Source organism: Eublepharis macularius, chromosome 5, assembly GCF_028583425.1.
Source record: "Eublepharis macularius isolate TG4126 chromosome 5, MPM_Emac_v1.0, whole genome shotgun sequence".
In the NCBI taxonomy this organism is placed as follows: domain Eukaryota; kingdom Metazoa; phylum Chordata; class Lepidosauria; order Squamata; family Eublepharidae; genus Eublepharis; species Eublepharis macularius.
In genome coordinates, this window is record NC_072794.1 from 114,289,051 (window position 1) to 114,314,686 (window position 25,636).

Sequence of the window (25,636 nt, forward strand, 5' to 3'; positions counted from 1 at the left end):
TCTAGAAGAAGAGTGTTCCATAAGAAGAGTTAATTCCAGATTTAGCAGGTGGACATGAAAAGGCCATGTCTCCAATTTGCATTTTTTATACAGCTTGGAATGAAGATTTGAACTGGCCAGTCAGAGCCAGTTTGCCACCCAAACAGTCAGTTGGGGCATGAACCAGCATGAGTACAGCAGAGGAAACAGCAGCAAGCATGGCTTGTGTGTGCCTGCTAAGCCTGCCCATCTTCAACAGGCCGTAGAAAGTTCCTTCAGCCCCATAGGAGCAGTGATGGCATATGTGGGGGAGGAATGTTTGCTCCCTACACTTGTGCAACTGCTGTCTGGAGTTGGAGGAGAGCACAGAAGTGGGCACACCCACACAAGCTCATGCCACCACGCTTGGCTTCGAAATGCCACTGCCTCCACCCAGACTGCCTTCCTGATGCTTGGGGCCACAAATGAGTTGAGAAACAGGAGGGCATGGTCCTTCAAGTTCCCTGGTCATAAGTTTGTGTTTTTTGAACTGTGGATTGCAACTCTGAATTGCAAGGCCAGGAGAGGAGACACTCTGGGAGGCTTGATGGCAAATTACATTGCCTCTGCATAAAGTGCAAAATGGCCAGGAAATGAAACTCACGTGTCAGTTGTGCTATACATTTATAAATACTAAGCAAGAAAAACAGAATATTAACTTGTTAAGTGTTAAGATTTTTTTGCTTTATGTTGGGGATTTACTTTGCAAATGTCCCAAAAATACAGTCAGTTAAGAAAGAGGTCCCCACTTCCCCAAGCTTGAGAACAGCTTCTTAAATCATTTAGAGCCAGCACATTGAATTGTGTCCAGAAACAAACAGGCACCAGTGTGTATCTTTCAGTACAGGGGCAATTTGCTCCCTTTATCTGCAGTATTTTGTACAAATTAAAATGTCTAAGTAGTTGTCAAGACAGCCCCACATGGAGTGCATTACAGTAATCTAATCTGAAAGTTTCTTCTTTGGCCAAATCTCACTTCTCAGGGCACAGACACAATTAACAAACCAGCTCATACTGGCAAGAGACACTAAGTGCCATGGAAGAAACCTGAACTTCCAACCATAGGCTTGACTCCAGCAGCGCTTATGAGCCTGCCTTTTTAGAGGGGAGTGCAACCCACTTCAGAACAGCCTGACTCGTTATTCCATGACTATCTTGACCATTATCACAGCATAGCAATTGTGCTTCAATTTCTTGGTCTTCAGTTTCTCTTGTCCAAGTACCTCTTTAGGGTTTCCAAAGAGAAATAAAGCTGAGTATCCTCAGCTTGTTTTTACTACTTCAAATCCTTGGACAATCATGTCCAGTGGTTTTCATATAGAATTATAGATGAGCACAATGTCAGAGCATACCTGCCACCAGGCTGAGCTCCAGTCCACCCAGCCACTCCAACCAAGTAGTAGAATAGCCAATTCAACCAAAAGGTTGATGGTATCAAAATCTGCTGAAAGTCTCCCACGTATCTCTGGAATTACACTCTTCAAAGATAATACATTAAGGTAACCCAGGATTCTTTAAGTTTCCAAATCAGCTGCAAATGAAGATAATCTGTTTCATACAGGACATGATGAAGTTGATAAGCCACCATACACTTAACTGCCTCACCCAAAAAAGTTTCAGGTGGGAAGTCATGTTAGTCTGCAGTAGAAGAGCAAGATTTGGGTCCAGTAGCAACTTAAAGACCAGCTATATTTCCAGGGTGTGAGCTTTCAAGAGTCAAATGTCCCTTCATCAGACACCACCCAAGAGGGAGATGCTAAGCCACTAGCCCATTATTTCAGTTATATGGGTCCAGGGGTACTTGTTTCAGCAGCGATTTCTCAACCACTTCTTTAAAAGCAGCTGGAACGACTACCGTGTCCTTCAGCGAGTCATTTATGACCTCCGGGACCCATTCACCTAGACTCTTGCAGACAGATCTTTGAACTGTGACAGTTGTAAGGGCTTTTGCACAGCTTCTGCGTCCATTACAGAAAGCCACATGTCTGCTGCAGATAGCCCCGGTGACAGTGTGTGTACCTAGGAACTCATTTTATGCCCCCAAATTCCTTTAGAGCCACTTTCAAAGGAACATTTCCCCAGCACAAAAGAAGTAGTCTGTGCCACAGTCCTGTGCTCACTTTATTGTATTCTGTTGCCTACAGCCTTTTACCTGGAAAATCTATTGTCCAATGCCTACCAAATCCCAAAGGGTCATTTAGGTGCAAGCAGGACAATATGCATGCTAGTGGACAGCCCCCAGAGAGCAACTCACATAATTTGCACTCCTTCCATCGTAGATGACAGCTGCCAAGTTTCAAAAATTGGCAGCAGTAACACCCCCCTCCCTTCTCCCACATTCCCCATTAAAATCTAGAGACTATGGGGACTTTGCCCTTGTTAATCAGCATGTCTTCGAAAACGGTTTTAAACGTTCCCGAGTTTCTTAATGGAGCTGGAAGCATGTGGGGAATTCTCTGCAGGGGGGCAAATTGCACACAGCCCTTGTTAATTTCATGTAAGGGGGGAGTGGAATTCCAGGCATTCATTCCTTTCATGTCACTTTGTTTAACAGCTAGCAGTGGGGTAAGGGGAGGGGAATCAGTACCTTTTTTTATTAACCCAAGTGGAAATGAAGGGAAATGTTAACACTGCTTTATAGTCTAATAAAACACACTGGAGTGTGGTAACCAGACTTGGAGCATAAAGGGATATTGATGGGGGGGGGGTGTCATTTCTTCACAGACTTGTCCTGTTTTTTACTAGCATGTTTGATTTCTATTCTTTAAAAGAAAATCCATAATAATTTCCTCGTCCCCAGAAAGCTAGATTGCACAGACTGTTATAAAGGCAACTCTGGCTCCTGCAATTGTCTTCTAGTTTTACTAAAAGATGTTTCTGGATAGTTACTTACAAAATTAACAGCAAGATTACGTTCTGATTATCTTCTTCCCACTGAAAATCAGCCACCTACATAAGCTTTTTCTGTAGTATGTTGGGTTTGTGTCCCCACTATGTGCAGAGGCCCCCATAACTCTTTTACTTCTAAAGAAATAAACACTTTCCTGAACAAAAGGCAGGAGGGCAAGACTGCTGAAGGGGATAGAAATTAGATAACAGGAAGAAAGAAACCTTTCAATGGTGTAATTGAAAGATGAACATTACTGGGGCTATTTTTAAAAATAAAAAAACATTTCTCTCCCACCAGCCTTGGACAATATAGCACAATCAGAGAATCAGGAGCGCTTACAATGATGGTGGGTACTCAACATGAAAAAGCCTTAGCATGCATTTTTTTTTCAGAACAGACAATTTTTGTCTGTCAGTTCCTTGGTTTAGAAAGAGAGGAGCTGTGTTTGCACAACACTTTAGAAACTGGACCTTTTATCAAATGTAGGAGTCTAAAATTTAGGTATATTTGAAAAGCCAGCTTGAATCCAAAAATGTATACAGCTGTATGTGTAATTTTGCAAAAAAAACCCATTAATCTGTAGTTTGTAAACTGGAGTTTGATTTGCTTGTTAAGATTTGGAATTTTAACTTTCAAGTTTTGCCAAACCAGCTCCCAAATAATTTCATGGGATTTGATAGGATTCCTTTCAGCTTTGAGCTGGTGGGTTTAGCTTCCTACATTTGACCAGATTTCCAATCTGGGTGCTCTCCCCCCAACCCCATCCCAGACTAGTAATTCAGAGACTGTGCTGGGCTGGCACTATAATTTAAAGAGGGAGGAACCAAAAGGGGAAAAGTAGGTTCTGAGAAGGAAAATAAAAAGTTTTTAGGCTCCGTAATTTAATCAGTGCCGAGTCCCTGACCTGCCTTGTTTCCTTGAGATTACTTATGATTGCTTGGAAATTTGGATCCAGAAGTTGTTGATTTTGCATTTGCAAGAGTAGTGGCTGTCTTCAGTGTACTCCCAGGACTTGAAAGCTCAATGGTCTAGAATGTAGGTTCTGTAATAAAGGCCTTTTTTCTAACAAGCCAGGTAACCATACCTTGGAAAGATCCAAAAATTGTTTATTCGTGCCAGTTAGGTCAGGAGGAAACAAACTGTGGACCTGATTCTCACTCATTGATTCCCCATCCTTAACCATGTGCTTCTTCAAGTCCCTGCGGCAGCCTCCTGCCTTCATCAAGGACTAACCAATCCACACAGAGCCTGGTCTACTTGCTTCTGTCCCTTTCCTCTAGATGGAAGAATCCAACACCTGCCATATAGAGACTGATCCCATTCTGTGACGGATTTCAATTGCAAGTTGCTTTGGGAGCCAATCTTGGCTAAAAAGCATGGCCTAGCTAGAAAAAGAAATAAATACCACTGCTGAGACCATAGATCTTGATATGAAAGTCACCTACAGTCAATTTTAAAAACTAGCACTGAAGAACAGCCAAAGAAAAGTAAAGTACAGAACAGCTAATCGCTATGCACTTGGGTTTTAACAAAGTGGGGATCACAATAGGTTAGCCTTTGCAAGCCTCAGGGAACTTTATTTTGGCAGCTACGATGCTAGTACTATCCTACCCACCCTTCCCTTTCAAGGTACACAGCAATCCCCACACAGCAATTAGTTTCCCCCTAGGCTATGGTCAGGTTACACTATATCTTGCTGTAGCAGTAAGAGGTGTTCCATACGCTGTGCCCATCAAGCTCCAAACAGAAGGTGATACCCATAATTTCCTCCTTAACCTTTGAGCTTCTGGTTTCCCAGAAGGTATGCTGGATAGATGTGGCTGTTAGATAGCTACCCTTCACTTTTCTGTAGATGAATTTCCGTGGGTTTCTCTGCCTTAGAGATCTAGGCTCAGTGACAGTCAAAACTGATTTGATATTACTATTAAGGCCATGAAATCTGTATTGTAATCTTGTTTTAACCTTGTTAACTTCTAAAGTTGAAGTGAATTGCATCAATTTAGAAAATTCAAATTTGCTACGTTTTGACAGGCAAGGTAGAACAAAATTCTGGTCTTGCAGGGCTGCTATTACCAGCATCCTTTCCTGGGTCCAACAGTCTAGAGAACTTTGTAGGCTGTTGGATGGAAATATGACTCATACTAGGTGCTACATTTGGACTTGAGAAACCAAAATTTAAATCTTTACCCCACTGCAACTCCCTTGGTCAAGCCATTCAAACTCAAGTATTATTCTAGGCTAGAAATCCCATCTTTCCACTAGAGATCTCACAATGCCATAACTATGTAATGTTACATACATTTGAAATCAGGTATAAAACTTTGCCATCTTTCCAAAGTATGCTTTGAAGTGGGGGCAGGGGAAGCTTTTAATAATTGATCATATGGAACCAGGGCCAGCAGTAGTTTCTGGTTAGTCACAACAAGGTTCACCAGTCAGTCTAGCTATTTATGAGCCAAACTTGGTTTTCAAAAAATATGAAATGCTGCCCCAAGAAAAGATCAGAGGAAAAAAACCATTTCCAAACTACTAGGTAGCAGTAACCAGTGAAGCAGCACTAATGTTAACTGACCATTCAATACCACCTGTTACTTTCATCTTTCTGCAGGACTGTTGTATCAGTTTTTTGGAGGGAAAAAATCACACAGAAAATATTAATGTCTCACATTTGCTTTTAATTTAAATTAACTTCTCTGGATGGGAAGAAACATAACAGAACTTGGAAGGACAACCAGAGAAGATGTGGCAAGACAGTGCATTGGGTATTTAGAATCCAAAGCATAATATTATAGTTTTCATATCACTTTTCTTCAAGTTCAAAAAAGGAACTGTGGAGACTATTTAATCTCTAAAACATTAATTCCAGGCTTTCATTTTGTCAAATTGCTCACATGGCTGAGAAAAAGGCAGTATTTTAATACTAAAAAATCCATCATGACAAGGTAACAGATATCCACACAAAATACTAAATCCAGAACATTTTTTTAAAAAAACATACATGTGTAATAATATTTTGACAGGACTAAATGTTCACTTCTGTAAAGTCTATTATACTTTGTTCCATAGCCCCACCCCAGCTTAGCAACATGCACTCATTTGGCACTTCCCTGTACTCTGCCCTCCCAACCTCAGTGCCCAGTCCCTATTCAACAAGACCCTTTCCAAAACTATCCATCTCCCAGTCTCCAGAGATGCCTGCAGCTGCCAGGATTCGGTAACCTTGAGCCAACTGCTGCTCCGCCAAAGTCACTGTAGCCCAGCTGAACTGTCTCATCCTTTCTTGGGAGGTGCAGAGATGCATGAGGAGGGGCAAACTTCTGGCCACCTGATCAATTTGTAAAGCCAGAGCTAAAGGTCAGTTCCACTCAAAGCTCAATTATTCCAGTCTTGCAAAAAAATAACCAAAGCAGAGGTGAGCAAAGGAAAAGGATTTTGAACTCCTGTGTGCCACTCTTGTATCCAATGCCCAAAAGGTGACATATGCACCAAGAAGCAGACGTAAGCTCTAGTTTACCTGCACTGGCTTATCTGAAGGACAACTGGAGCTCTGGTTTTATGAGGGCTGTTGGTAAATTGTTGCCTGTTTTTTTGGAGGAGGAAAGAACACCAGTACAGTTAAACTCCCTTCAGTTTGTAGTGCAGATGATCAAGGGCCAGGCCTTTCTTATTACCTTGCTATGCCATGATCCCACTTCAGAAGCCTTTCTACCTCTACCAACTTTGTGCAATTCAAGAAGCACAGTGCAAACAAAAATAACCACTCCAGTTGCTAGGATCAGAGATTATTGTCAGGGTCTGTTTGGAGAGATGAAGGAGTTCCAAAGAGCTACAGGGCTACACTGATTAGTCTTCAACACACTTTTTTTCCTGATTCTGCTAGGACAACTTTGGGGGGGGGGGGCATCAGCCTTACCCCCATTGCCTTGCAGATAACAGTTATCTCCCCAAATTCTCCACCCACTGCACCAGTATTTTTCATTTCTTACTAACCACATTATTCACTAACCTTCTATCAACATACCTTTCTCTCTCTCCAAACATAACCTGTACCCTGTTGTACCATTTTACAAACCATTCTTACACGTGCGTGTGCGCGTGCACATACACACACACACGTCCTCTCCATACATTCTGAGAAGAGTCAAAAGTTCTGCAGCAAATAAATATTTCCAGGCAGTTGCACTTCCAGCCCTTTCAGGGAGAAAAGAAAGGCTGTCAGAAGTTCTCTAGTCAACCCCAAAGGGAAGTGCAAATCATTTGGACAGTGCTGCTCCCTTACAGCAGAATCCAAGCTGCAAAATGTCTCTGCAGATGTACGCATTGTTTGGCAGCAAAAATGTCCAGGGGGCCCTGTTGGCAAGGATTCCCTCAGCTCAGTTTCATGCTAATAGCTACAGCCCGCTTGTAGACCTCAGTGACATTTTCACAATCTGCCAGAGAGAAGCAGCTATCTGCAAGGGGGCTCTGGCAACGAGTGACTGTCCAGCGGCGGAGCCGGCGGCCGGTGTCCCCTGCTGCCTCCTCCAGCTGCAGAAGGTCATCCACAGAGACAGAGCCACGCATGGCTGCCCCTCTGCTCCCTGGCATTCGATCCGGCAGGTCAAGCTGATCAAAGGACTCAGTGGAAAGGATGCTATCCTCACTCACAGCACTGGATGGATGAATACGGGAGCCTAGTGATAGCTTGGGCAAAGCAACTTCAGCGAAAGAAGAGAAAGCTTTAACAGGCATGCTGTCAGACTCCGTGCTGCTGGAAGAGTACTTGCCATTGTGCTTCAAGATGCCTTTCCGCCTGGCAGGATGGCCACCAGGGCTCTGAGCAGGAGAGGAGTTGCCAGTAAAGACACAAGCATCAAGGTCCACGTTTTCTGAGTCTAACACATCACCAGATTCACTACGCTCTGGGGATGAGTAATACCCACTCTCTCTCTTCTGAGGCTTCTTTAGAATTCCTTTCTTGGGCATGGAAGGGGTGGCTACAACACATTCTGGCTTGTAGGCCAAAGCCCTGGATGACAAGACACAAGCCAGATCAATCGCAGGTACAGTTCTGTCCTCTCTCCTCATGTCCATCGAAGGTGCCAGCGGTGGTGCAGGAGGAGCCTGGGACTTCTCGCAGGAATTTCTTTTCTTCAAGATGCCTTTGGGTCTCTTCAAGATGGACTTGGAAGGGTTCTCTGTAGCAGGGCCCAGTTCTTGTAGAACATGAGCTATATCATTCTCTTTCTTCGACTTCTTAAGTGAGCGTTGCCTCTCCAGTGTGACACCAGGGATGTGTTGCTTAAAGAAACAGCGTACCTTGGAGCCATTTTCAAAAAGGGGCCTTGAGGAGCGGCGCAGCCATTCTGCCACTGTGGCCAGTGGAGATTCATTCTCACGCAAGGACTCCTGCTCCCCAACTGGCACCTTGTAACCCCAGTTCACCCACCAGTGGCTGGCAATATCTTCAATGGTGGCTCGGCGCTCTGGGTTGACCATCAACATCCATCGGATCAGGCCACAGGCATCTGGAGGACAATACACAAAAACAAATGAAATACAGGAGCAGTAATCATATTCTATCGAGGTCTCTTGTTCTCAGGGCCACAAATCTTTATTCGCTCTGGGAAAACTAGGAGCTTACCACTCCTATTTCAGCAGATGTCCATGTGTGTTCAAAAGCCACAGCTCTTTCAGATTCTACATCTGAGTGTGAGAATTAACATGCCCTTAAAAGGCTGCATGTCCTACAATATACTTCATGCCACTTTTAAAACAGCACACAGAGGCTATTTCCTTACCTGATAGCTTGGTGGGTTCTCTATAGTCCCCACTTGTGATCTGCTTGACCAGGGTCTTATAATCTTGGCCATCGAAAGGCATCACCCCATGAATCAAGATATAAAGGAGCACACCAAGGGACCAGCTGTCCACCTAGAAGCATAGAACAGACATCACTTAACCAGTGTAATGGTGGTCTACTTAAAGGGATGCTTGTCACATTCTCTACTCTTTATTTAGAACATTTGTATACTTTCTTTTCTCTTGAGTATCTCAGGACACAAGGCAGTAACAATATAAACCAAATTTGATAAATAAACATTAAAAGAAATATTTTAAACAAATCTTAAAACCCATTTAAAACAGCCTACATTCCCATCAGCAGGCTATTGCCCTGGAAGTGGCCATCAGAAAGCCAACCTAAGACATTCCTCAGCTTTACTGATTGCCATTCCTTATGACTCTGGCTAGTAGTTAGTGTTCAGTAGGAAGAGCCAGATATCAGCTATGGTCTTACCATAGAATGGCTGAACAAATAGCTTGAAGTAGCTCATTTGGATGTACAATGTATTCTTCAGCATTTAAGTGCTGCTGTTTTTAGAAGCAGTAATCTTACCTCGGGCCCTTTATAAGGTCTTCCATTGACTATCTCAGGAGATGCATAGAGAGGGCTACCACAGAAGGTCTGGAGAAACCGATCTTGCTGGAAGACATTAGAGAGGCCAAAGTCTGCAATCTAGAAAACAAGATTTAAAAAAAAAATCAGTCACAGGTTAGTATTTTTGCTGGAAAAAAGGAGAAACCCGGTGCTTTAAGAACACATTTAAAGCCTACTTTCTAACCCCAAACCAATTTGTGGAGAAGATCTTCACCTGCTAAGGGTATCAAGCAGCTTTCAACTGGTTGCCCTAGATTCTGGCAGAATAATAAGTAGCACAGTTACTGCCAACTTTAGTCCTCAAGAACATACTGGCTTCAGTGTTGTTTGAATCTAGAGCTACATAATTCTGATGAATGCTATGTACTTGTCCCCCATAAGACTATAGATCCATTTTCCACAGGGACACTCAATAGGCATTAGTACCAAAGCTTTTAGGATCACACCCTTCATTAGGCTTTGTCTCTCTAAAAAGTATGTGGCAGGCTGAATTAAAATAGAGGAAGCTTCCCCCAGCACAGAGATATCGTGGTGAGAAATCTGCCTGTTGAATTTCTGCCCATCTTGTGCCCACACACTACAGGGCAGCCCATCAAGAGAAAGTCAGCAACCCTAGAATTCCTTCAGTGAATGCAGAACTGCTTTGTGCTGTGCAGGTGAGGGCTGAAAGAAGCAACCAAGCTCTGGCCCTAGCACACTGCTTGTGTGACAGCCAAAGACATTTGCTGATATCACAGTTTTCATACCTTGTTTACTCAGCTCACAACCAATCAGATGAGCCAGAAAGTACAGAACATACTTTCAGGCTTGCCCTTGCGGAACAGCCTATTGTGCAGGCAACACAAACTACAACAGAATTTGTTTATTATTAACTATGGGAACTGCCATTGTGTTAAGGCTCTTTTTGCAGAAGAACAGACTATCTAGGCAGATGGCTACTGAAGTTAGGACCACATAGCAGAACTCAGGGGAGTCCAGGATTTAGTTTTCAACTTCACATATTTTCTGTGTAATGTTTTGATTCCTTATTCCTGTGATGAAGAGGAGGAAGGACACACCCTCCGGATTTGAGCAGTGTGCCATTATTCTGGGGCAACATGATTTCCTCCATTAAGAGAGCTGGGATCTGGTGGGCTGGAGGCAGGTCACCTTAACTCTAGAATGGGTATCTCAACCCATTCCACTTCCTCTAATGATTCCAAAATCTCATCACCCCACTACAGCAGGCAGAGGGCAGAAACTGTAGGTTACAAGCGTGGAGAAGGAAAACTTTTCCCCACCCGTATCATAAAATTAACAAGCTCAACTTGCACTTCAAAGGCAAACAATGTAAGATGCAACGTTCTTATCTCTCTAGAATTTTCTACACTAGGTGGGTGTGAATAGTACAGCTTTTAGGCAAAGTCACTTCATTCTGTTTTCAGACTAACTTGCTATTCCATCATCTGATCCCCATAAAGGTGTTCAAGAAATGTAAATGAGTGTTTCTCAGTGGGACAAATCAGTTCCAGGTACTGCAACCTTCTTGCAAGGCCCTGGAGTCTAGCCTGCTGAATTATCCTCCATTTTCAGTTAAATCACCAATGTTTTCAGAGCCTCCTTTGCCACCAGACTGGAGTTTCCTCCTTTGTACAAGCCACAAATCCCTCTCCTGTACTAGTCTACCATGCGTCACTATTTGAATTGATCTCCATATTTCTATGTTTATCAGTTGAGATAAGCCAGAATTTCTGGTAACCATGGGCTATTTATAGCTTCTCCCAACCTCCTAGTTAAAGGCTCCTGGCTCCAAACAGGGTGGCTATCCTGTCTGGGGTTTGGATAACAGCATTATTTTGCTTCTTAGAGCTATAGACAGCAGCAGGGCTCATCACCTCCCTCTTCAACTCTAGCCCAACAGGAAACAGATAAACGGAACAGTCAGTGCCCCCCCCCAACCTTAGGTTTTCTCAGTTTTTCATTCTGTAATGATCAGTTGAAAACACCCATTTTCTATATAAAAATCAAGGGAAGTAGGAATGACTTAAAGTGCAACATGGGTCAACAGCAGGCTTAACAAAACAACAAACAGTAATGCCTGGAAGCAGCAGCCCCCACCCCATCCATATTGTTCCCGTGATCACCTCCTTGGGTCAGGAAAGAACTAGAATTGTTGGCAAGGCATTACCTAACACCTCAGATTGAGCACCAAGAAGTCTGTCTTCTCACCCCCCTCCCTTTTTGAAATGCACTTAATATCTTGGAAGTTTGCCCCTCCCTGGTCCCAGCACTGATAATGATATCTGTGCTGAACAGCCAGAATGTGGGATGCATTATGTATTGCCACAGCCAACAGATGCAGGGGGGAGGGGACTAGAACCCACAATGAAGGGATTTCTTCTTCCCTGCAAGTCCAGGAGGATCTTTCCTCTCCTTGCATATGTTGAAGTTCAATCAGGATTGCAGGTATTTTTTTATACCTACAAGCTTAAAATCAGTTTGCAATGCCAACGTAAATGCCCTCGCTGGCTATGCTATATATTTGATTTTTTTGCACTTGCTGGCTATGCTATACATTTGATTTTTCGTATCTACCCACAAATATTCTTTTAAATTAAAATGCTAAATGTTCCGGGTTTCTCGATAGTTCTCACTTGTAAGCAATCTTTATTTTAAAGAAAGGCACAATACAGTTTCAGCCCAACACCCACCAACATTCACAACAGCCTGAGCAGTGGGAGACGGATTGGCATGTGTTTTAGCAGGGCAGATGACAACGCTCAGTATCTTGGATAGCCCTACTCACCTTGATGTTGCCATTAGAATCCAGAAGGATGTTTTCTAGCTTCAGATCTCTGTGAACAATTCCATTCTATGAAGACAAAAAATAAGGCAGAAGTTGGGCTTGTTTTCCTGATAGAAAGGGAAAGTCAGAGCATGCCAGTAAACCATCCCCACTAATCCTGCTCATCTAACACACATGCTCACAGAAATCAACAAGCTAGCAGCAGAAATCAAAATGAAGGGGGGGAAAAAAACAATACATCCCCACACACTTGCAACACAAGAGAGAGTTCCAGGAAAGAGTTCCTGGAAACTTTACGACCAGTCTTAGATTAGCCTCTCAGGCAGAATGAAAGCCACTTCTGCCATCGTCTCATCCTAGTGAGGATCTATTCAATCCCAGATGCTCCTGCATGAATGCAAGTTTCCATACAAAGCCCCAAGCCAATCACTTCTAACCCACAGGGACTGGCAGGCTGGGCACAGGAGAGCCCGGCAGTGACACTAAACAGGGCCAATAAATTTCAAGTTCTAAAACATGAGACATTTTCTGCTAAACACAGGACAACCTGTGGAAGCACTCTGGGTTAGTTCACACCTCATAACACTCCCCCTTTGTATTTACGGGTTCTCATGTTCCTTGGAATCATGTATCGCTTTGCTGCCAGTCCAGTGTTTATAACTATCATAGCTGTGCTCACAGCCCAAATTTTTTCATAACTCAATCTCAATCAAAGGGCCTCAAATTGCCTACAAGGGGAAAAAAACCCAAGTTTCTAGAGCACATGTTTACAGCCTGCCTGAATGCACATGGGAACTTTCTGGCAATGGTTTATCGAGAAACTAAATGTGACAGAAAGGGAACACATTTCCTGATCAGTTTCTTGTCTACCCTTCTATTTCCCACCTATTTTTATTTTCCTACCTTCCACATTCCTTCCTATGAAGGAGGGGGAAATCCAAAACCTGTGTTTATACCTTCTTCCTCCAATTTTGCTACAAAACCAATGCATGATATGCAGTTTCAGGGCTTAGAATTCTATGCTTCCTAAGGCAGGTGTGGTTTAGCCAAGCTGCATACCACAGCCCATCACACCAAAATTCCCCTCGCCTGCCAAAGAACATGAAGTGACATTAAAAGAAAGAGTGTCAGCAGGTGCTTCCCGACTTGTAATGATTTGATTCCTAGCATGCCTGTTACAAAGATAAGCAACAGCAAAAAGGCTGTGTGCACGTAAATATAAAGTATGAAGACAAAACATAAGCTGGCCTTTTTCTAGAATTAAGGTTTGTAAATACTCCCACCTCCCTGAACTGTCCTCCCCATTCAACAAAATTAAGTGAATGTTTCAGCTGTTTCTTGGTCATCAAGAAAAAAGTGACACTACAGGTAGGAATAAAGACATCGCTTCACTTTCTGCTTACACAGCCTCCGACCGCTGGTCCATCCAGCTTAGCATTGCTGAGTCCGACTGTCAGCACCTCTCCAGGCTCTCTAAGACCATTTTAACTGGAGATGCCAGGGATTGAACCTGGATCTGTCCTGCATGCAAAGCTGCTGAGCTATAGCTCCAATACAGAATTATATACTTGCCACTTCGGTGCTTCTCTCATTTAAGGTTATAAAAAAGAACGTTCAAGTGAGGATGCTTTATGTGTGCCAGCTAAGGGAGTTTCTCCTAAGACACCGTTGAAGTTGTCAAGGTTACCTATGTAGGAAATTATGGTGACTCAGTAGCGGTCAAGATACCATGGCAATTTATTTTGTATGAGAAAGAAGCTAAGAACTAGATAGGGAGCACATAGCTTTTTTGTCCAGATGCAGCACACAATTCAGAGAAAGAAGCAGCAATGCCTACTCCTGCTTCGAGCATACAAACATTAATTTGTAGGCCACATTTGGGGCTAGAAGCACAAGCACCAGGCACACTGCAAATGTGTGAGATTTGAATTGGCTTCCAGACACCTACATTTCATCATTTTCCGAATTTCTTAAGTAATGAAGAACATCAACATGGGAAAAAGCATCTAGATATTCTTCTATGTGATGTCTGTTGGGCAGGCCCTTCTGAATGCTAAAAACAAGACTTTTCCCCACCTAGGCCAGCAAATTTCACTCACCTTGTGACAGTAGTAAACTGCAGACACCACCTGCCTGAAGAAGTGCCGCGCTTCCTGCTCAGTGAGTCTCTGGCGCTCGCTGATGTAGTCATAGAGGTCTCCTTTACTGGCATACTCCATCACAATGACAATCTTGCTGCTGTTTTCAAACACTGAATAGACAGAAGTCAGAGATGTGAAAAAAGTTCACAATGCCAAAAGTCTCGATGGCAAGCCTGTGGTTTTATTTCTGATGCTGACCCACAGTTCTACCTGCTCAGGTTTTAGAAAGTATGTGTGTGGGGGGGAGGGGTCCCTACGGTATCAATTCTATTTACAACAAAAGCAATTTTACATGCTCTTTATGCAAGGCAAATGTACTTCATAAACCAATTGCATTAATTCAAGCTGCTGTAAGCACTTGCTTCACTTTAACAAACCAATGTAGTAAACCACTGCGACACATACAAAGCCCTGTCACAGATTAAACATTGTTTTTAGGTAGCCAAACCACCACTACTTTGCAACAGAAGATCTGTTTCAGAGAAGGTACAAGCACCCTGCATGAAAAAGAACTGTAGAGGTTGGACACAAGGCCTCCCAGTTCATTGTTGACCAAACTAATTTTTTAGGCTAGGGTTTATTTTAAGACCAGGGTTTGTTTTGTCCCCCCCTCCCCCCAACACTGATTAATACATGACATTCGGGTTATTTTTGGAATACACTAAGAACCATAACAGAATGACTCAGACTGTATAAATAATCAAGATCACAAAGTGCCAGCCCTTCTGTTACACTTAACAGTTCAACACCTTGGATCTCTCACCTCTGTGACTCTTTACAATACTGCAAGCCACTGCCATGTACAATCACGAAGCTGCAGTTCCTAGAGCAAGGCTGTTAACACCATTTGCATTGCTTTTTACAGGGCTCTAAGGATGACTTTGCAGGCACTTTTATTATCAAAGCAGAACTAGCTTATTTTTAAGAGCATGTGTTACTTCTCCTTCTCCTCCTCTTACTCAAGAGGGAAGAGGGAAGCAGAAACCAACTGACTGGGGGGAGGGGCTTTAGCACATTAGATCGAGTGCTGCTGGTGAGTAATCCAATTGCACGTCAGGCAGAAGATACAGTGAGACCCTAAGCAGAGTTTCTCCAGTCTAGACCCAATGATTTAAATGGAACTAGATGGGAGTAACTCTCCTAAGGACTGCACTGGCAGAGAAGTTGTATCCTGATGTTTTGCGATGTCTCTATTTGGGGTGAAAAGGGACATTTACTCTGGAGTGGAAAAGAGGCCAAATCTACTGTCAGCACTACTCGGTAAAAATGCTTTTGTTTGTTTTCTACTCTGCAATTAACCTCCAAATTAAAATAAAATGTTTCAGTAATTCACAAACAGGTTTCCAAGGTTTAGGAACTGGTACAGAGATATTACACTTGGATATTTTAGTATTATGTATTTTAAAACTACTAAGTTTAACCTATTCCATGACACACCCGAGTGGAAGAGACATGGCAAGCTTGAAATTCAAGTCATTAGATACACTTCTGCCAAGAATTTATATAATATAATATTTAAATCTGTTTCAGGAAATTATAGCCTTGCTTTGTACAGAGTTTACAAATAACATCTTATTCGTCTAAAAGACAGATCAGTAAAACATTTAAAACCTTATTCTTACTACTACCTCAATTTGTGGATATAATTAGGAAACAGACTCAAAACTACAACCCTTCATAATGAAAACAAGTTCATAACCAGTGGCTATTACAATCAGCAGCATGAGAAATATACAAAGTCAGTTTTGCCGCATCCAACTAACTAGCACTGCAACTTCTCCACTTTCATTTGATCGCTTTTTCAACAGCCAAATGAAAGAGAAGCAGACACCAATACTATCCCAGTATCTTCTCACAAAAGCAATATCTAAAGGTTGTCCCCCCACCCTCAGCTGTGCTTCCTTGGCTTTGGACCTCCCTCCCCTTGGATGCTCAACTAGTGCTAGACTGGTTTCATTTAAAAGTACCAGGTAAAAGACTCACAGGCTTTTAGATAAGTGTTTCCCTCCTTCCCCTCTGTATCATGATTTCAATCTTAAACATGTTGTGTTTACTGCTGCTGTTGAAATGCTGGGTTTAATGTTTCTGTGCTGTGCGTAATGTTAGTTCTTGGTGTTTCTTTTGTTTGTTCCTCAGCTTTCCTCCTGGCTCAAGGTGGATTACAAGTAATAACATTACTGATTAAAACCAAATAAAATACCCCACCAATACTTCCCCCTAGAGATGCCTGCTATTCAAACTCCATCAAAAGCCTCAGCCAATGAATAAGGCCCGCTGTGCCTTCCAATGAGGGGACACCCCTCCCCTCTTCAGGGAACCTGTTCACATAGTGCAAGCCTTGAGAGAAAAGACTGGGGCTCTGGCCAATGTCAGGCAGGCTACCCTAAGTGAGGGAGTGGCCAGAATGTGGCAGCCTGAAGACAGTAGTAAGTATATTATATTTTACAATTGTTATTTTATTTGCTACCCTGGGAGCTAGTTGCTGGTTGAGGGGCAAGAGGCAGATGATTAAATATAACAACAAAAATCACCTTCATGGACAGCAATGATGTGCGGGTGATTGAGGGATGACATGATTTCAATCTCTCTCCGAATATGGACAAGATCCTGCTCATCCTTTATTTTGTCTTTCCGGATAGACTTGATAGCCACCTGGAATGGAGAGTTTGAAAGAAGTTAGCAGAAGAGTACACCTCATTTGCTCATGGTTAGCATGCTCAGGATCAGTACTGGCGGCTATGAACACTACAATGAGGGCAAAGAAATCTAGAACTAAGAAACACCAGACTGAGCCCCACTGTTGAGGAACTATGCAAGAGCAACAGAATGCAGGCCTTTGAATTCTTAATTGCCAGCATCAGACCTGACCTCCAGGCAACACAAATCATGGAAGCTTCAACCACTAGGAACTCAGAAGAACAATATTGATCTCAAATTGCTTCAGTGCTTGGAAACTCACAAGATTATGACTGAAGAGATGTATGATGGGAAATTAATTGCTTAATCTGCTTGGTCAGAGAGAAATATTTTCAGCTACTACAGTTTGGAAGTTAACACACATACACCCTCCAGACACTCTTCCCCCCACCCCAGGCAAAATACCAGAGTTTTATTTATTTATTTGGTGCAAACAAATATGTACATGTTGTCCAAGCAAGTAAGTGGCTGAGGGAAAAGTCATTAAGATTTACTAAAAAAGACTTGGCACCAAAAGAGAAGCCATCAAGTTCCAGGTAATGTTCGCTCTTGTGAACAAAGCACGAGGAGTAAACATGGAACTTCCCTCAAACAGGGCCAGCTGGCTAGAATGCTGGAAATTTGAACTGGCAGTGCAAGCCTTCCAGAGTTTGCTCAGATTTCTTTATTATGAAAAACTCCTCAACAAGGAAATGAAGGGGAGGAGAGGGGAAAGTGAGAGTGCTGGAGAATAGATGCCACTAATCCTCTTTCAAAGGGATTGGGAAGACAATGTGCTTCTTGGGCTGAATTTACAACGGAATCCGGCACAACCTCGTTTCTTCTATCGGACAAGAATGCGGAACAGCATTAATCCTGTAAAAGGATCCTGGAGGACACACAATACTAAGTCTCCCAGCAACAACAAGGAAAGAGGCCTAGGCTTGCATCCTAAGGCAGTGAAGAGCTGGTGCTCTCCCAGCCGCTCATGATTAATACTAATAGACTAGGGGGAAGGGTGCAGCTACAGGACCTTCAACTATCTCAAGGGATGTTACATTTTATACTCTTCCTTATTCTGCTAGCATTTAGCAGGGAAGGTATCTAAGACTGGGAGGCTCAAATAACGATGACCACATTAAGGAACTATTTACTTGCTAGCTGGAACACTGTCTTGGGATTTCCTTTCCTACCTCAAAAAGCATCATTGTGGCAGTCACCTAAATGAGAATCCTAAACAGCTTACACAGAAGCGATTTCATTAGCTCCAACTGGATCAGAGGATTCTTGCTTTCCTATCCCTCTCTGGCTACAAAATAATGGTAACTTTCCTCTAGCCACAGGGCATCACAGAATTAATAGATTTTAAACAACTGATTCCAGGAAGCCAGAAGGTGCAGATAAGTTACAACCATTTTTCCCCATCCACACTGGCTGCTATTCCTATGGTGTCACTAGGATGATTGCCTCAGTCTTGTGTTCCCTTGACATAATTATTATGTCACCATTATTTCCTTCCCCCTTGTGGTTTGTCTTTTTTTTGTCTGGTACAATTCCATAACGTCAAGAGTTGCATCTTTGAAGATAAACTGATAAGTGAAAAAAAAAACCAGACACATATCATCCATCATGAATCACTCCTACAACAATGATTAAGGAGGCTAAAAGCAAGCTTTTCTGCTCAAGAGATATGCATGTGTCAATCACTGAGATACAGGAGATGTTTAGAGAGATAGGAACCACAGAAAGTCTGTTTTACTTATTCCAAAGTTGTTACATCAGTTGGAAGCAGGTCACAGACCAAACACTTCACTTTGCCACTTTTAAGTACCCACAGCCAACAAAAGGTTATCTTAAGAAGATATAGCTTACATGCCAGTAAGGCTGAATAAGGAACCAAAATAAAAAGGAAGTGGCAAAAATGTTCACAACAACAGAAGAGATGCAGATAAGCTGAAACAACTTCATACAGTGACCCTTCTGCTACATTCAGGGGTTACTCTTTAACCCTTTCTGCCTCAGTGCTTCATCACCTGATGCACCATCTGGAATGTGCACACGTTGGACAACAAAGTCCCCCCTTTTGGTTACAGGCCATGTCTCCTGCCAGCTTACTAAAGGTCCTCAATCCCTCCCTCCTTCCTACAAAAGCCATACAATGAATCATGCTGTACCACTGTTCACTAACCCAGAGGCATATGTCTGGAATGCCTGGCATCTAGCCTGACCCAAAGTGCCCTGGAAGCCTGGGCAGCCTGCAACTAGTAGGTAGAACAGCTGCTGCCAGATGCACAAAAACCATCGGTACACTCATTCTCACCATCTGCTATCTCACAATTTTGGAGTGATGGTTTGGAGAGTACACTCATTTGGGAGAAGACTCTAAAAAGTGCCACTGAACAAGAAGGCAGCTACACTGGAGTTATGTTCCTTACCCTCTTGGGACAATCCTAAAACAATGAGCTGCATCAAAGCCAGAGTTATTCTGTTACTTCCTGCAAGTATCTGCCCAGTTAAAGTAGACATCCTAGCATCTACTGTTCTGTTGCTTTTCTCATGAGAAGAAATCAAGCTAGCTCAAGCTAGATTTTAGAGGTTTAGGGAGCTGATCCATATTCCCACAATGAACTGGCCAGAGACTAGTGTGCCTTGTAGAAACATGGGTAAGCATGCTCCTCTCTCTACTTTTGATAAAGGTAGAGCACATATGCACATATCAGTTACATGTGTTGTGTCTACATCACACGCGAGGCTGCAAGCAGATGCCTCTTTCCAGCACACAGCCCTTAGTCTTCCCAGCAAAGAGATGCAAGGTTTATTGCTAAATCAAAAAGAGTCAGTAGCACCTTTAAGACTAACCAATTTTATTGTAGCATAAGCTTTCGAGAATCAAGTTCTCTTCGTCAGATGCCTGATACAGATACTGGCCATCTGTATCAGGCATCTGACGAAGAGAACTTGATTCTCGAAAGCTTATGCTACAATAAAATTGGTTAGTCTTAAAGGTGCTACTGGACTCTTTTTGATTTTGCTACCACAGACTAACACGGCTAACTCCTCTGCATCTATGAAGGTTTATTGCTGTACACTGAGTAGTAGATGTTACCTTCTGACTTTAAATTCTTTTGTCTAAACTTGGTCATTTAAAAGTTAAACTCCCCACCCACCAACAATAAAGCCAGTATAAACAGAATGCACTTCTTTCTTTAGTACAGATATTACAAAAAAAAAGTTTCACACTTCTATTCAGGGAAGGGGTGGAATAGGTCTGAAAACAAGCAATCTGTGATACATTCTGATGCTAAAAAAGCCTAGGCCCATTTTCTCTCCAACGGTCTCTAGCCATTCTGCACCGCCTGTATACTTCCATGCCTCTTCATGTATTACTGTCCTCCTGCCACAACTCCCTGCCAAAGAATTAAATATTTCTATTGACACACAATATAGGGTTCCAAGTGTGGTATATATTTTGGAAGTACGCAAAATAAGCAACTTTGGAGTGAACATGGTGGGCACTGAATCTTTTTAGTAAGGAGATAAAGAGTTCCAATTATTGGGCAAGCATTAGATCTTGTTTCCCTTCTCACCACCTTCATGAACAAGCAAGTCCTTTATGGAGACTGTTTATTGGTTTCTGAAGACCTACTGCTCAAAGGAGACTGGAGAAAGTGCCCATTAAGCCACCCACATCAGACTCTTCAAAGAGAAACCAGTTAGACTGGGCATATATTTCATGTAGTGATCTTTACCACATCTCATAGCAGATTGTGGATGGACATCACACATCACCAGTTAGTCAGCTCCACTTGATTGCTGTAATTTGGCTTTAAAGTGCATTTCAAATCCGGTTTCAATTATGGCTCTGGAGAGGAAAATTTTTCCAGCAGGTAATGAAAGTCTGCCAGGTGCTTCAAAGCTACTTCCAGATTCTGCTTGCTGCCCCACTCCTAGCAAGTTATGGATTACACAGGCTTGTCAAAGAGCCCAGTGTTTTCTTGTTTCCAGAGATCAAAGGGGAGTTTCCATTTTTAAGCATCTCTAGGAACACCACCCCTCCCCTATCTGAATGCACAGCCCAAGCCTTGAAGTAGATGTATCACATTTTGTCTGTAAAGACTATAGAAACTCAGGCTTCCTGTTTGACTTGGCTCGAAGCCAAGAACTAAAAGCTACTCTCCCCCCCACACACACACACCCTTGATAGGCAGATGCAGCGTATCAGGCAGGTGGAGGAACCAATTTAGATTCATCATTTCACCAGATCTGCAGTTTATCAGGAACTCTGTACAAAAAGCAGGCCAGTCCTAACCTTTGAATCAACAAATGGTGTCAAACTTGTTTAGTAAAACCAGCAAACACCTTTGGTGACAATAAATGACATGAAAATACAGCAGACACCACAAACTGGAGAAAGGTGCAGATATGGATGTTTGTTTGCCCCATTCTGCCATAATATTTCTTTGAATGAGCTCTGCTCATTTAAATTTGTCCTACAGCTGCTTTCATAATACAAGATTGGTTTCCTTTGATCAGCAACATCACTGAGCAAAGCTTGCTTTGATTCATCTGAAGTCTAAGTAGCCTGAGATCTAAGGGCAAGAAGATAACCAAGATGCCGCTAAGTGGATAGCTTTCAAGAAGCAAGAGCTAGCGCAGTGGTACAATTTGTGCTAATAAGAGTTGCACAGTATGCATCCTTTACAAAGAGGGATCAGCTATCATATACATCTTGCTCTCCAGGAAGGCAAAAACAGAAGTGACACCAAGAAATTAAATTTGAAACTGAAATTAGTATCAGAGCTGTGTTATTGGATGTTAGTAGCATTGGGCAGTACTGCTGGTCTTGGCCAACAAGATATTAGTAGGACAGGGATCCCAAACACACAACCTTGGCAACAAGCCCCATTCATTTTAATGGAACTTGCTTCCAAATAAATAGATCCTAGATTGCAATCTTGTACAGATCTATGTTGTTTCACCAGCCAAAAAACCTCCAACCCTAAATTCTGGCTTACATTATAAAAAATTGACTGTTAGCAAAATCAAGCTAGACTATTCACCAGAAGTATGATCAAGCACTGGACAGCCAACGGCAACTGTAAATCCAGCAATATTTTACCACCTGACCAGTAACAACAACAACAACGCAAAGATTAGAGTCCAGTGGCACCTTAAAGATCAGTAAGATTTCCAAGATAAAAAGTGTTCAGAAGCTTGACTCTCAAAAAAAGTATACCCTGGAAATCTTGCAGGTCTTGAAGGTGCTACTGGACTCAAAATCTTGCTCTTCTAATGCAGACTAACATGGCTCCCCACCCGAGGCACTGCCGAGAAAGGCCAAGCCTGAAATTTGCTCTTTACTGCAAGAATGTCAAGCCAACACATGCAAATCCTTTTCCACAAGGAAATGGCTGCCACATCAGTCATCATGACTAGAAATTGTAATCCACCACCCATATTAACACTGCTTATTAAGGCCCATCAATCACCCTAGCCCATGATGCTACAAGATAAATAATTCCATCTTTCCAAGCCTGCACATGCACTCCATCCCCTGTAGAGGTTTCTGAAGAGAGGCCACAGCCATACATTGAGTAAACTACTAACAACTTTTTGAGTGCCAATAGCAAATCCAGGGAAATTTTGTTAGGACCTATCCTTACAGAACATTAGGACAAATTTAAATAGCAACTGCACATATAGGCACACACCCTCTTGGAAACATATCTGCACCAGAACTGCACAGTCAGAAGGGAGAGATCAGAAATCTCTGGCTCCCTTTCCAATTCTGCAATGATCTCTCCCACACCCCCTTCCATTTCATCCAATAGCTGATGACTTTCTACACTGCAAGTGAAGCCAGCCACAAAGGCAAACAGCGGCACTGACAGGCAATTCATGTCAGATCAATGATAACAGGGGGAGGGGGCCAGGCAGCTTAAAGCCGCAGTGGATTGGCTAGCTTTGTCATCCACTTTCAAGGGGAGGAAAAAAGCAAGTCTTTGCCAAAGGGGCCCTGTGACTACTTGCAGTCCATCTGCTGCCTCTATAACAAGCAGAAGGAAAAAAGTGAATGCCTTGCCTTGCCACCTTCTCCCAAGGAAAAGCCACCCAGGGCAGCCTTACAAAAGAACTAGCAAGCGTACTGCCTTGACTCTGACTAAAGCTCTCACAATCCCATCACTCTCCCTCTGCAACTAGCATGAGTCATCAGAAGCCAGGGAAGTTTTGCAAGGCTACGCTTACCTGCATAGGCATGTCTTGCAGCCAACTAACTCAGTTGATTTAATCAGATCAGGATTAATGTGTTCACATTTTCTTCACCATTTGAACCACTGACTCGGACAATGGTTCCTCCTTACAGTTTAATAGCACCTGGGTCAGGACTCACAACCGAATAGAGGATCGGCCTAGTTCTCTTCAGAGCCTGAAAGGGGGTGGTGGTAGACATTTTTTGTAGTGCTCAATTACAATGCTAATCTGAACACCAAAGGAATGAGTGCACTTTTGGAAAACCTGCATGAATTTTGCCCCATCCGTCTGCTGCATAAATAATCAGGGATGCAGTATTTAACATGCAGCCACACCAAGGCCTGTAAATCTGTCCCTGCCATCAGCAAACCTGGCGGGCACGCAAGAACGGCCCCTCTTGCTGAATGAATCGCCCGCTCCCGGTGCCTCATGCAGCAGCAGCTGCCAGCATTGCGCTCTTTAGACTCGTACAGCATCGGGAGAAGGGGGTTGAGAAAAAGAGCCCAACCTTCCCTACATCGGATGCAGAGGAATCCCCAAGCCAATGCGGCCTGGGGCGGGGGGGCGGTAGACGTCGTCTCAGAATTACAAAAGCACTGCAAAGCACCGGGACCCTTACTGGAGGACATGACTGTAAAACTGGACGGGGGCGGAGATGACCCCTATAAAGCCTGCACCGCGGAGGCTTTGCGGGGCGGAGGGAGACCAGAGAGGAAAAAAAGATACTGTCAGCGGGAAAATTCAAAAAGACTCAGGAATGTCCCCCACGCCAGGGGCATCCGCTGCAGCTGACCAGGTTAGGGGAGAAGGAAGAAATCGGGGGTGGGCTGGGGGGCACCGAGGGCATGATCAGCAGCAGAGTTTACAGCAACCTCGCTGAAGCTACACGCCGGTCTGGGTCTGTTCATGTTCATGCCTGGATTGCAGACCTGCCCGGAACTCTCTGCGGAAGCCTTGAGTTCCAGGACAGAAAGGCGGCACACAATTGAAACCGGCCGCATCCACAAATCGCTGGATTGCACTACAGCTGCACGCACTCGCCTCTTAGATCGTCTTGCGCACACAAGAAAAGCCAGTTGCGAAGTACTCCTACAGCACAACGAGAGCGCAACAGCAAGCCAGAAAATGACACAGCCTCTCCCCCCAACCCCCGCCTCCTTACCAGCTTCCCGGATCGCTCCCGTGCCTTCTTCACCTTGCCGTAGGTGCCTTTGCCCAGCGTCTCCAGGAACTCGTAGCGGTGCCGGAGGTTGTGCTTGTGATGGTGCCTCTTCACCGCCTGCTTCTTCATGAGGGGCTTGGGGGACTTGAGTCCCTCCACCAGCGTGGACGGCGGCGCATCGGGTAGCGGCGGCCCGCGCTCCATTGCCGGTGGCGCGACCAAACAGCACAACTGCACACTCGAGTGCGAACACCGGCCAGCCGCCACCGTGCCAATAAATGCTACAAACCTGCCCGCTCCTGCCCCGCCCCGCAGCATTCATTGGCTGAGGCGGGCCACGTGAATTCCCTCTTTAACAAGGTAATGGGGGGGAGGGGAATGAGCCACGGTGGGTTAAGGAAAACGCCGAAGACCGGAGGAGTAGTGGGGGCGGGGGGTGATGCGCGAGCCCCGGGAAAGCTGCAGCAAAGCCGCAGTTCAGCACAACGGCGCTCAAAGGCAGGTATTTCCATACAAGCAAGCACGCATGTGTGACTTCGAGCGTCTCCCAAGCAAAGACAAGGCATCGATCAATTGGCATATGTTGAGAGAGCTACCATGATGACTCCCCCTCAGGGATTTCCTGTGCATCTCCCTGCCACAAGGCATACCCAGCCCAGACATTGTGTACAAGCTAATCGCACGGGTTGCCTGTCTTCGCCGACCTTCGTAGTGCCTTTTTTCTTTAAAAGAGTAGAATGTTCCTCCTCCCTCTTAGGCCAAGTCCAATGCCCGAAAAGTGCCGGTATGGAGGATTGGCGCTTTATTGGTGACCAGAGCCCTAAAATAATGTGATCACCAGTTTTGCGGAAGAGAGGTGCCCTATCTTGGAAGCGAGTCTAGCCTGCTTGTTAATGAATGAGTAAATTTATGAAAAAACATTGCTATCCCGTCTTTTGATTGCGTGTCCCAGAGCAGCGTGGTTTATCATTGAAAACTTATCAGCGTAACACAAATTAAGGCTACCAGGAAAGTAAAAACTGCTAGGCAAAACGTGGATGTGTGGGAAGAAACAAAATATAAGAACACTATAACGTCATGTGCCACAAAATGCCTGGCAGGAGCAGGGAACAGTTTTTACTGCTTCCCAAATACTAGCGAAAGCAGACAATGTTAGCAAAATGCTAGCAATCCAGACGTGTGACGAATAGAATTGGGGGGGGGGGTGGAGAACGTGACCCCTTTGCCTGGTGGCTGCCGTGTTACTTTTAAAGGGGGCACCCAAAGTAAGGCATCTGCTAAAGAGTGTTACAAG

At 43.8% G+C, this 25,636-nt stretch overlaps 1 protein-coding gene across 1 annotated transcript; it reads right to left on the reverse strand.

Moving 5' to 3' along the window:
* Positions 1-5,562: 5,562 nt before the first annotated feature.
* NUAK2 (NUAK family kinase 2) lies at positions 5,563-24,585 on the reverse strand. Its single transcript, XM_054982039.1, has 7 exons — positions 24,343-24,585; positions 16,784-16,904; positions 14,211-14,362; positions 12,112-12,177; positions 9,285-9,404; positions 8,689-8,821; positions 5,563-8,415 (listed from the first exon to the last, which is right to left on the reverse strand). Exons 1-7 carry the CDS (start codon positions 24,544-24,546, stop codon positions 7,277-7,279), a joined length of 1,935 nt encoding a protein of 644 aa, XP_054838014.1. The 5' UTR covers positions 24,547-24,585; the 3' UTR covers positions 5,563-7,276.
* Between the last annotated feature and the right edge of the window lie 1,051 nt (positions 24,586-25,636).

Bases quoted from the DNA above. Each gene is read 5' to 3' on its own strand.
- NUAK2 (XM_054982039.1), bottom strand. From the start codon at position 24,546: ATGGAGCGCGGGCCGCCGCTACCCGATGCGCCGCCGTCCACGCTGGTG. The intron at 9,405-12,111 runs GTGAGTAGGGCT...CTTGTTTTCTAG, and splicing joins ATTCTAATGGCAACATCAAG to ATTGCAGACTTTGGCCTCTC. The intron at 8,416-8,688 runs GTAAGGAAATAG...ATTGTCCTCCAG, and splicing joins AGAACCCACCAAGCTATCAG to ATGCCTGTGGCCTGATCCGA.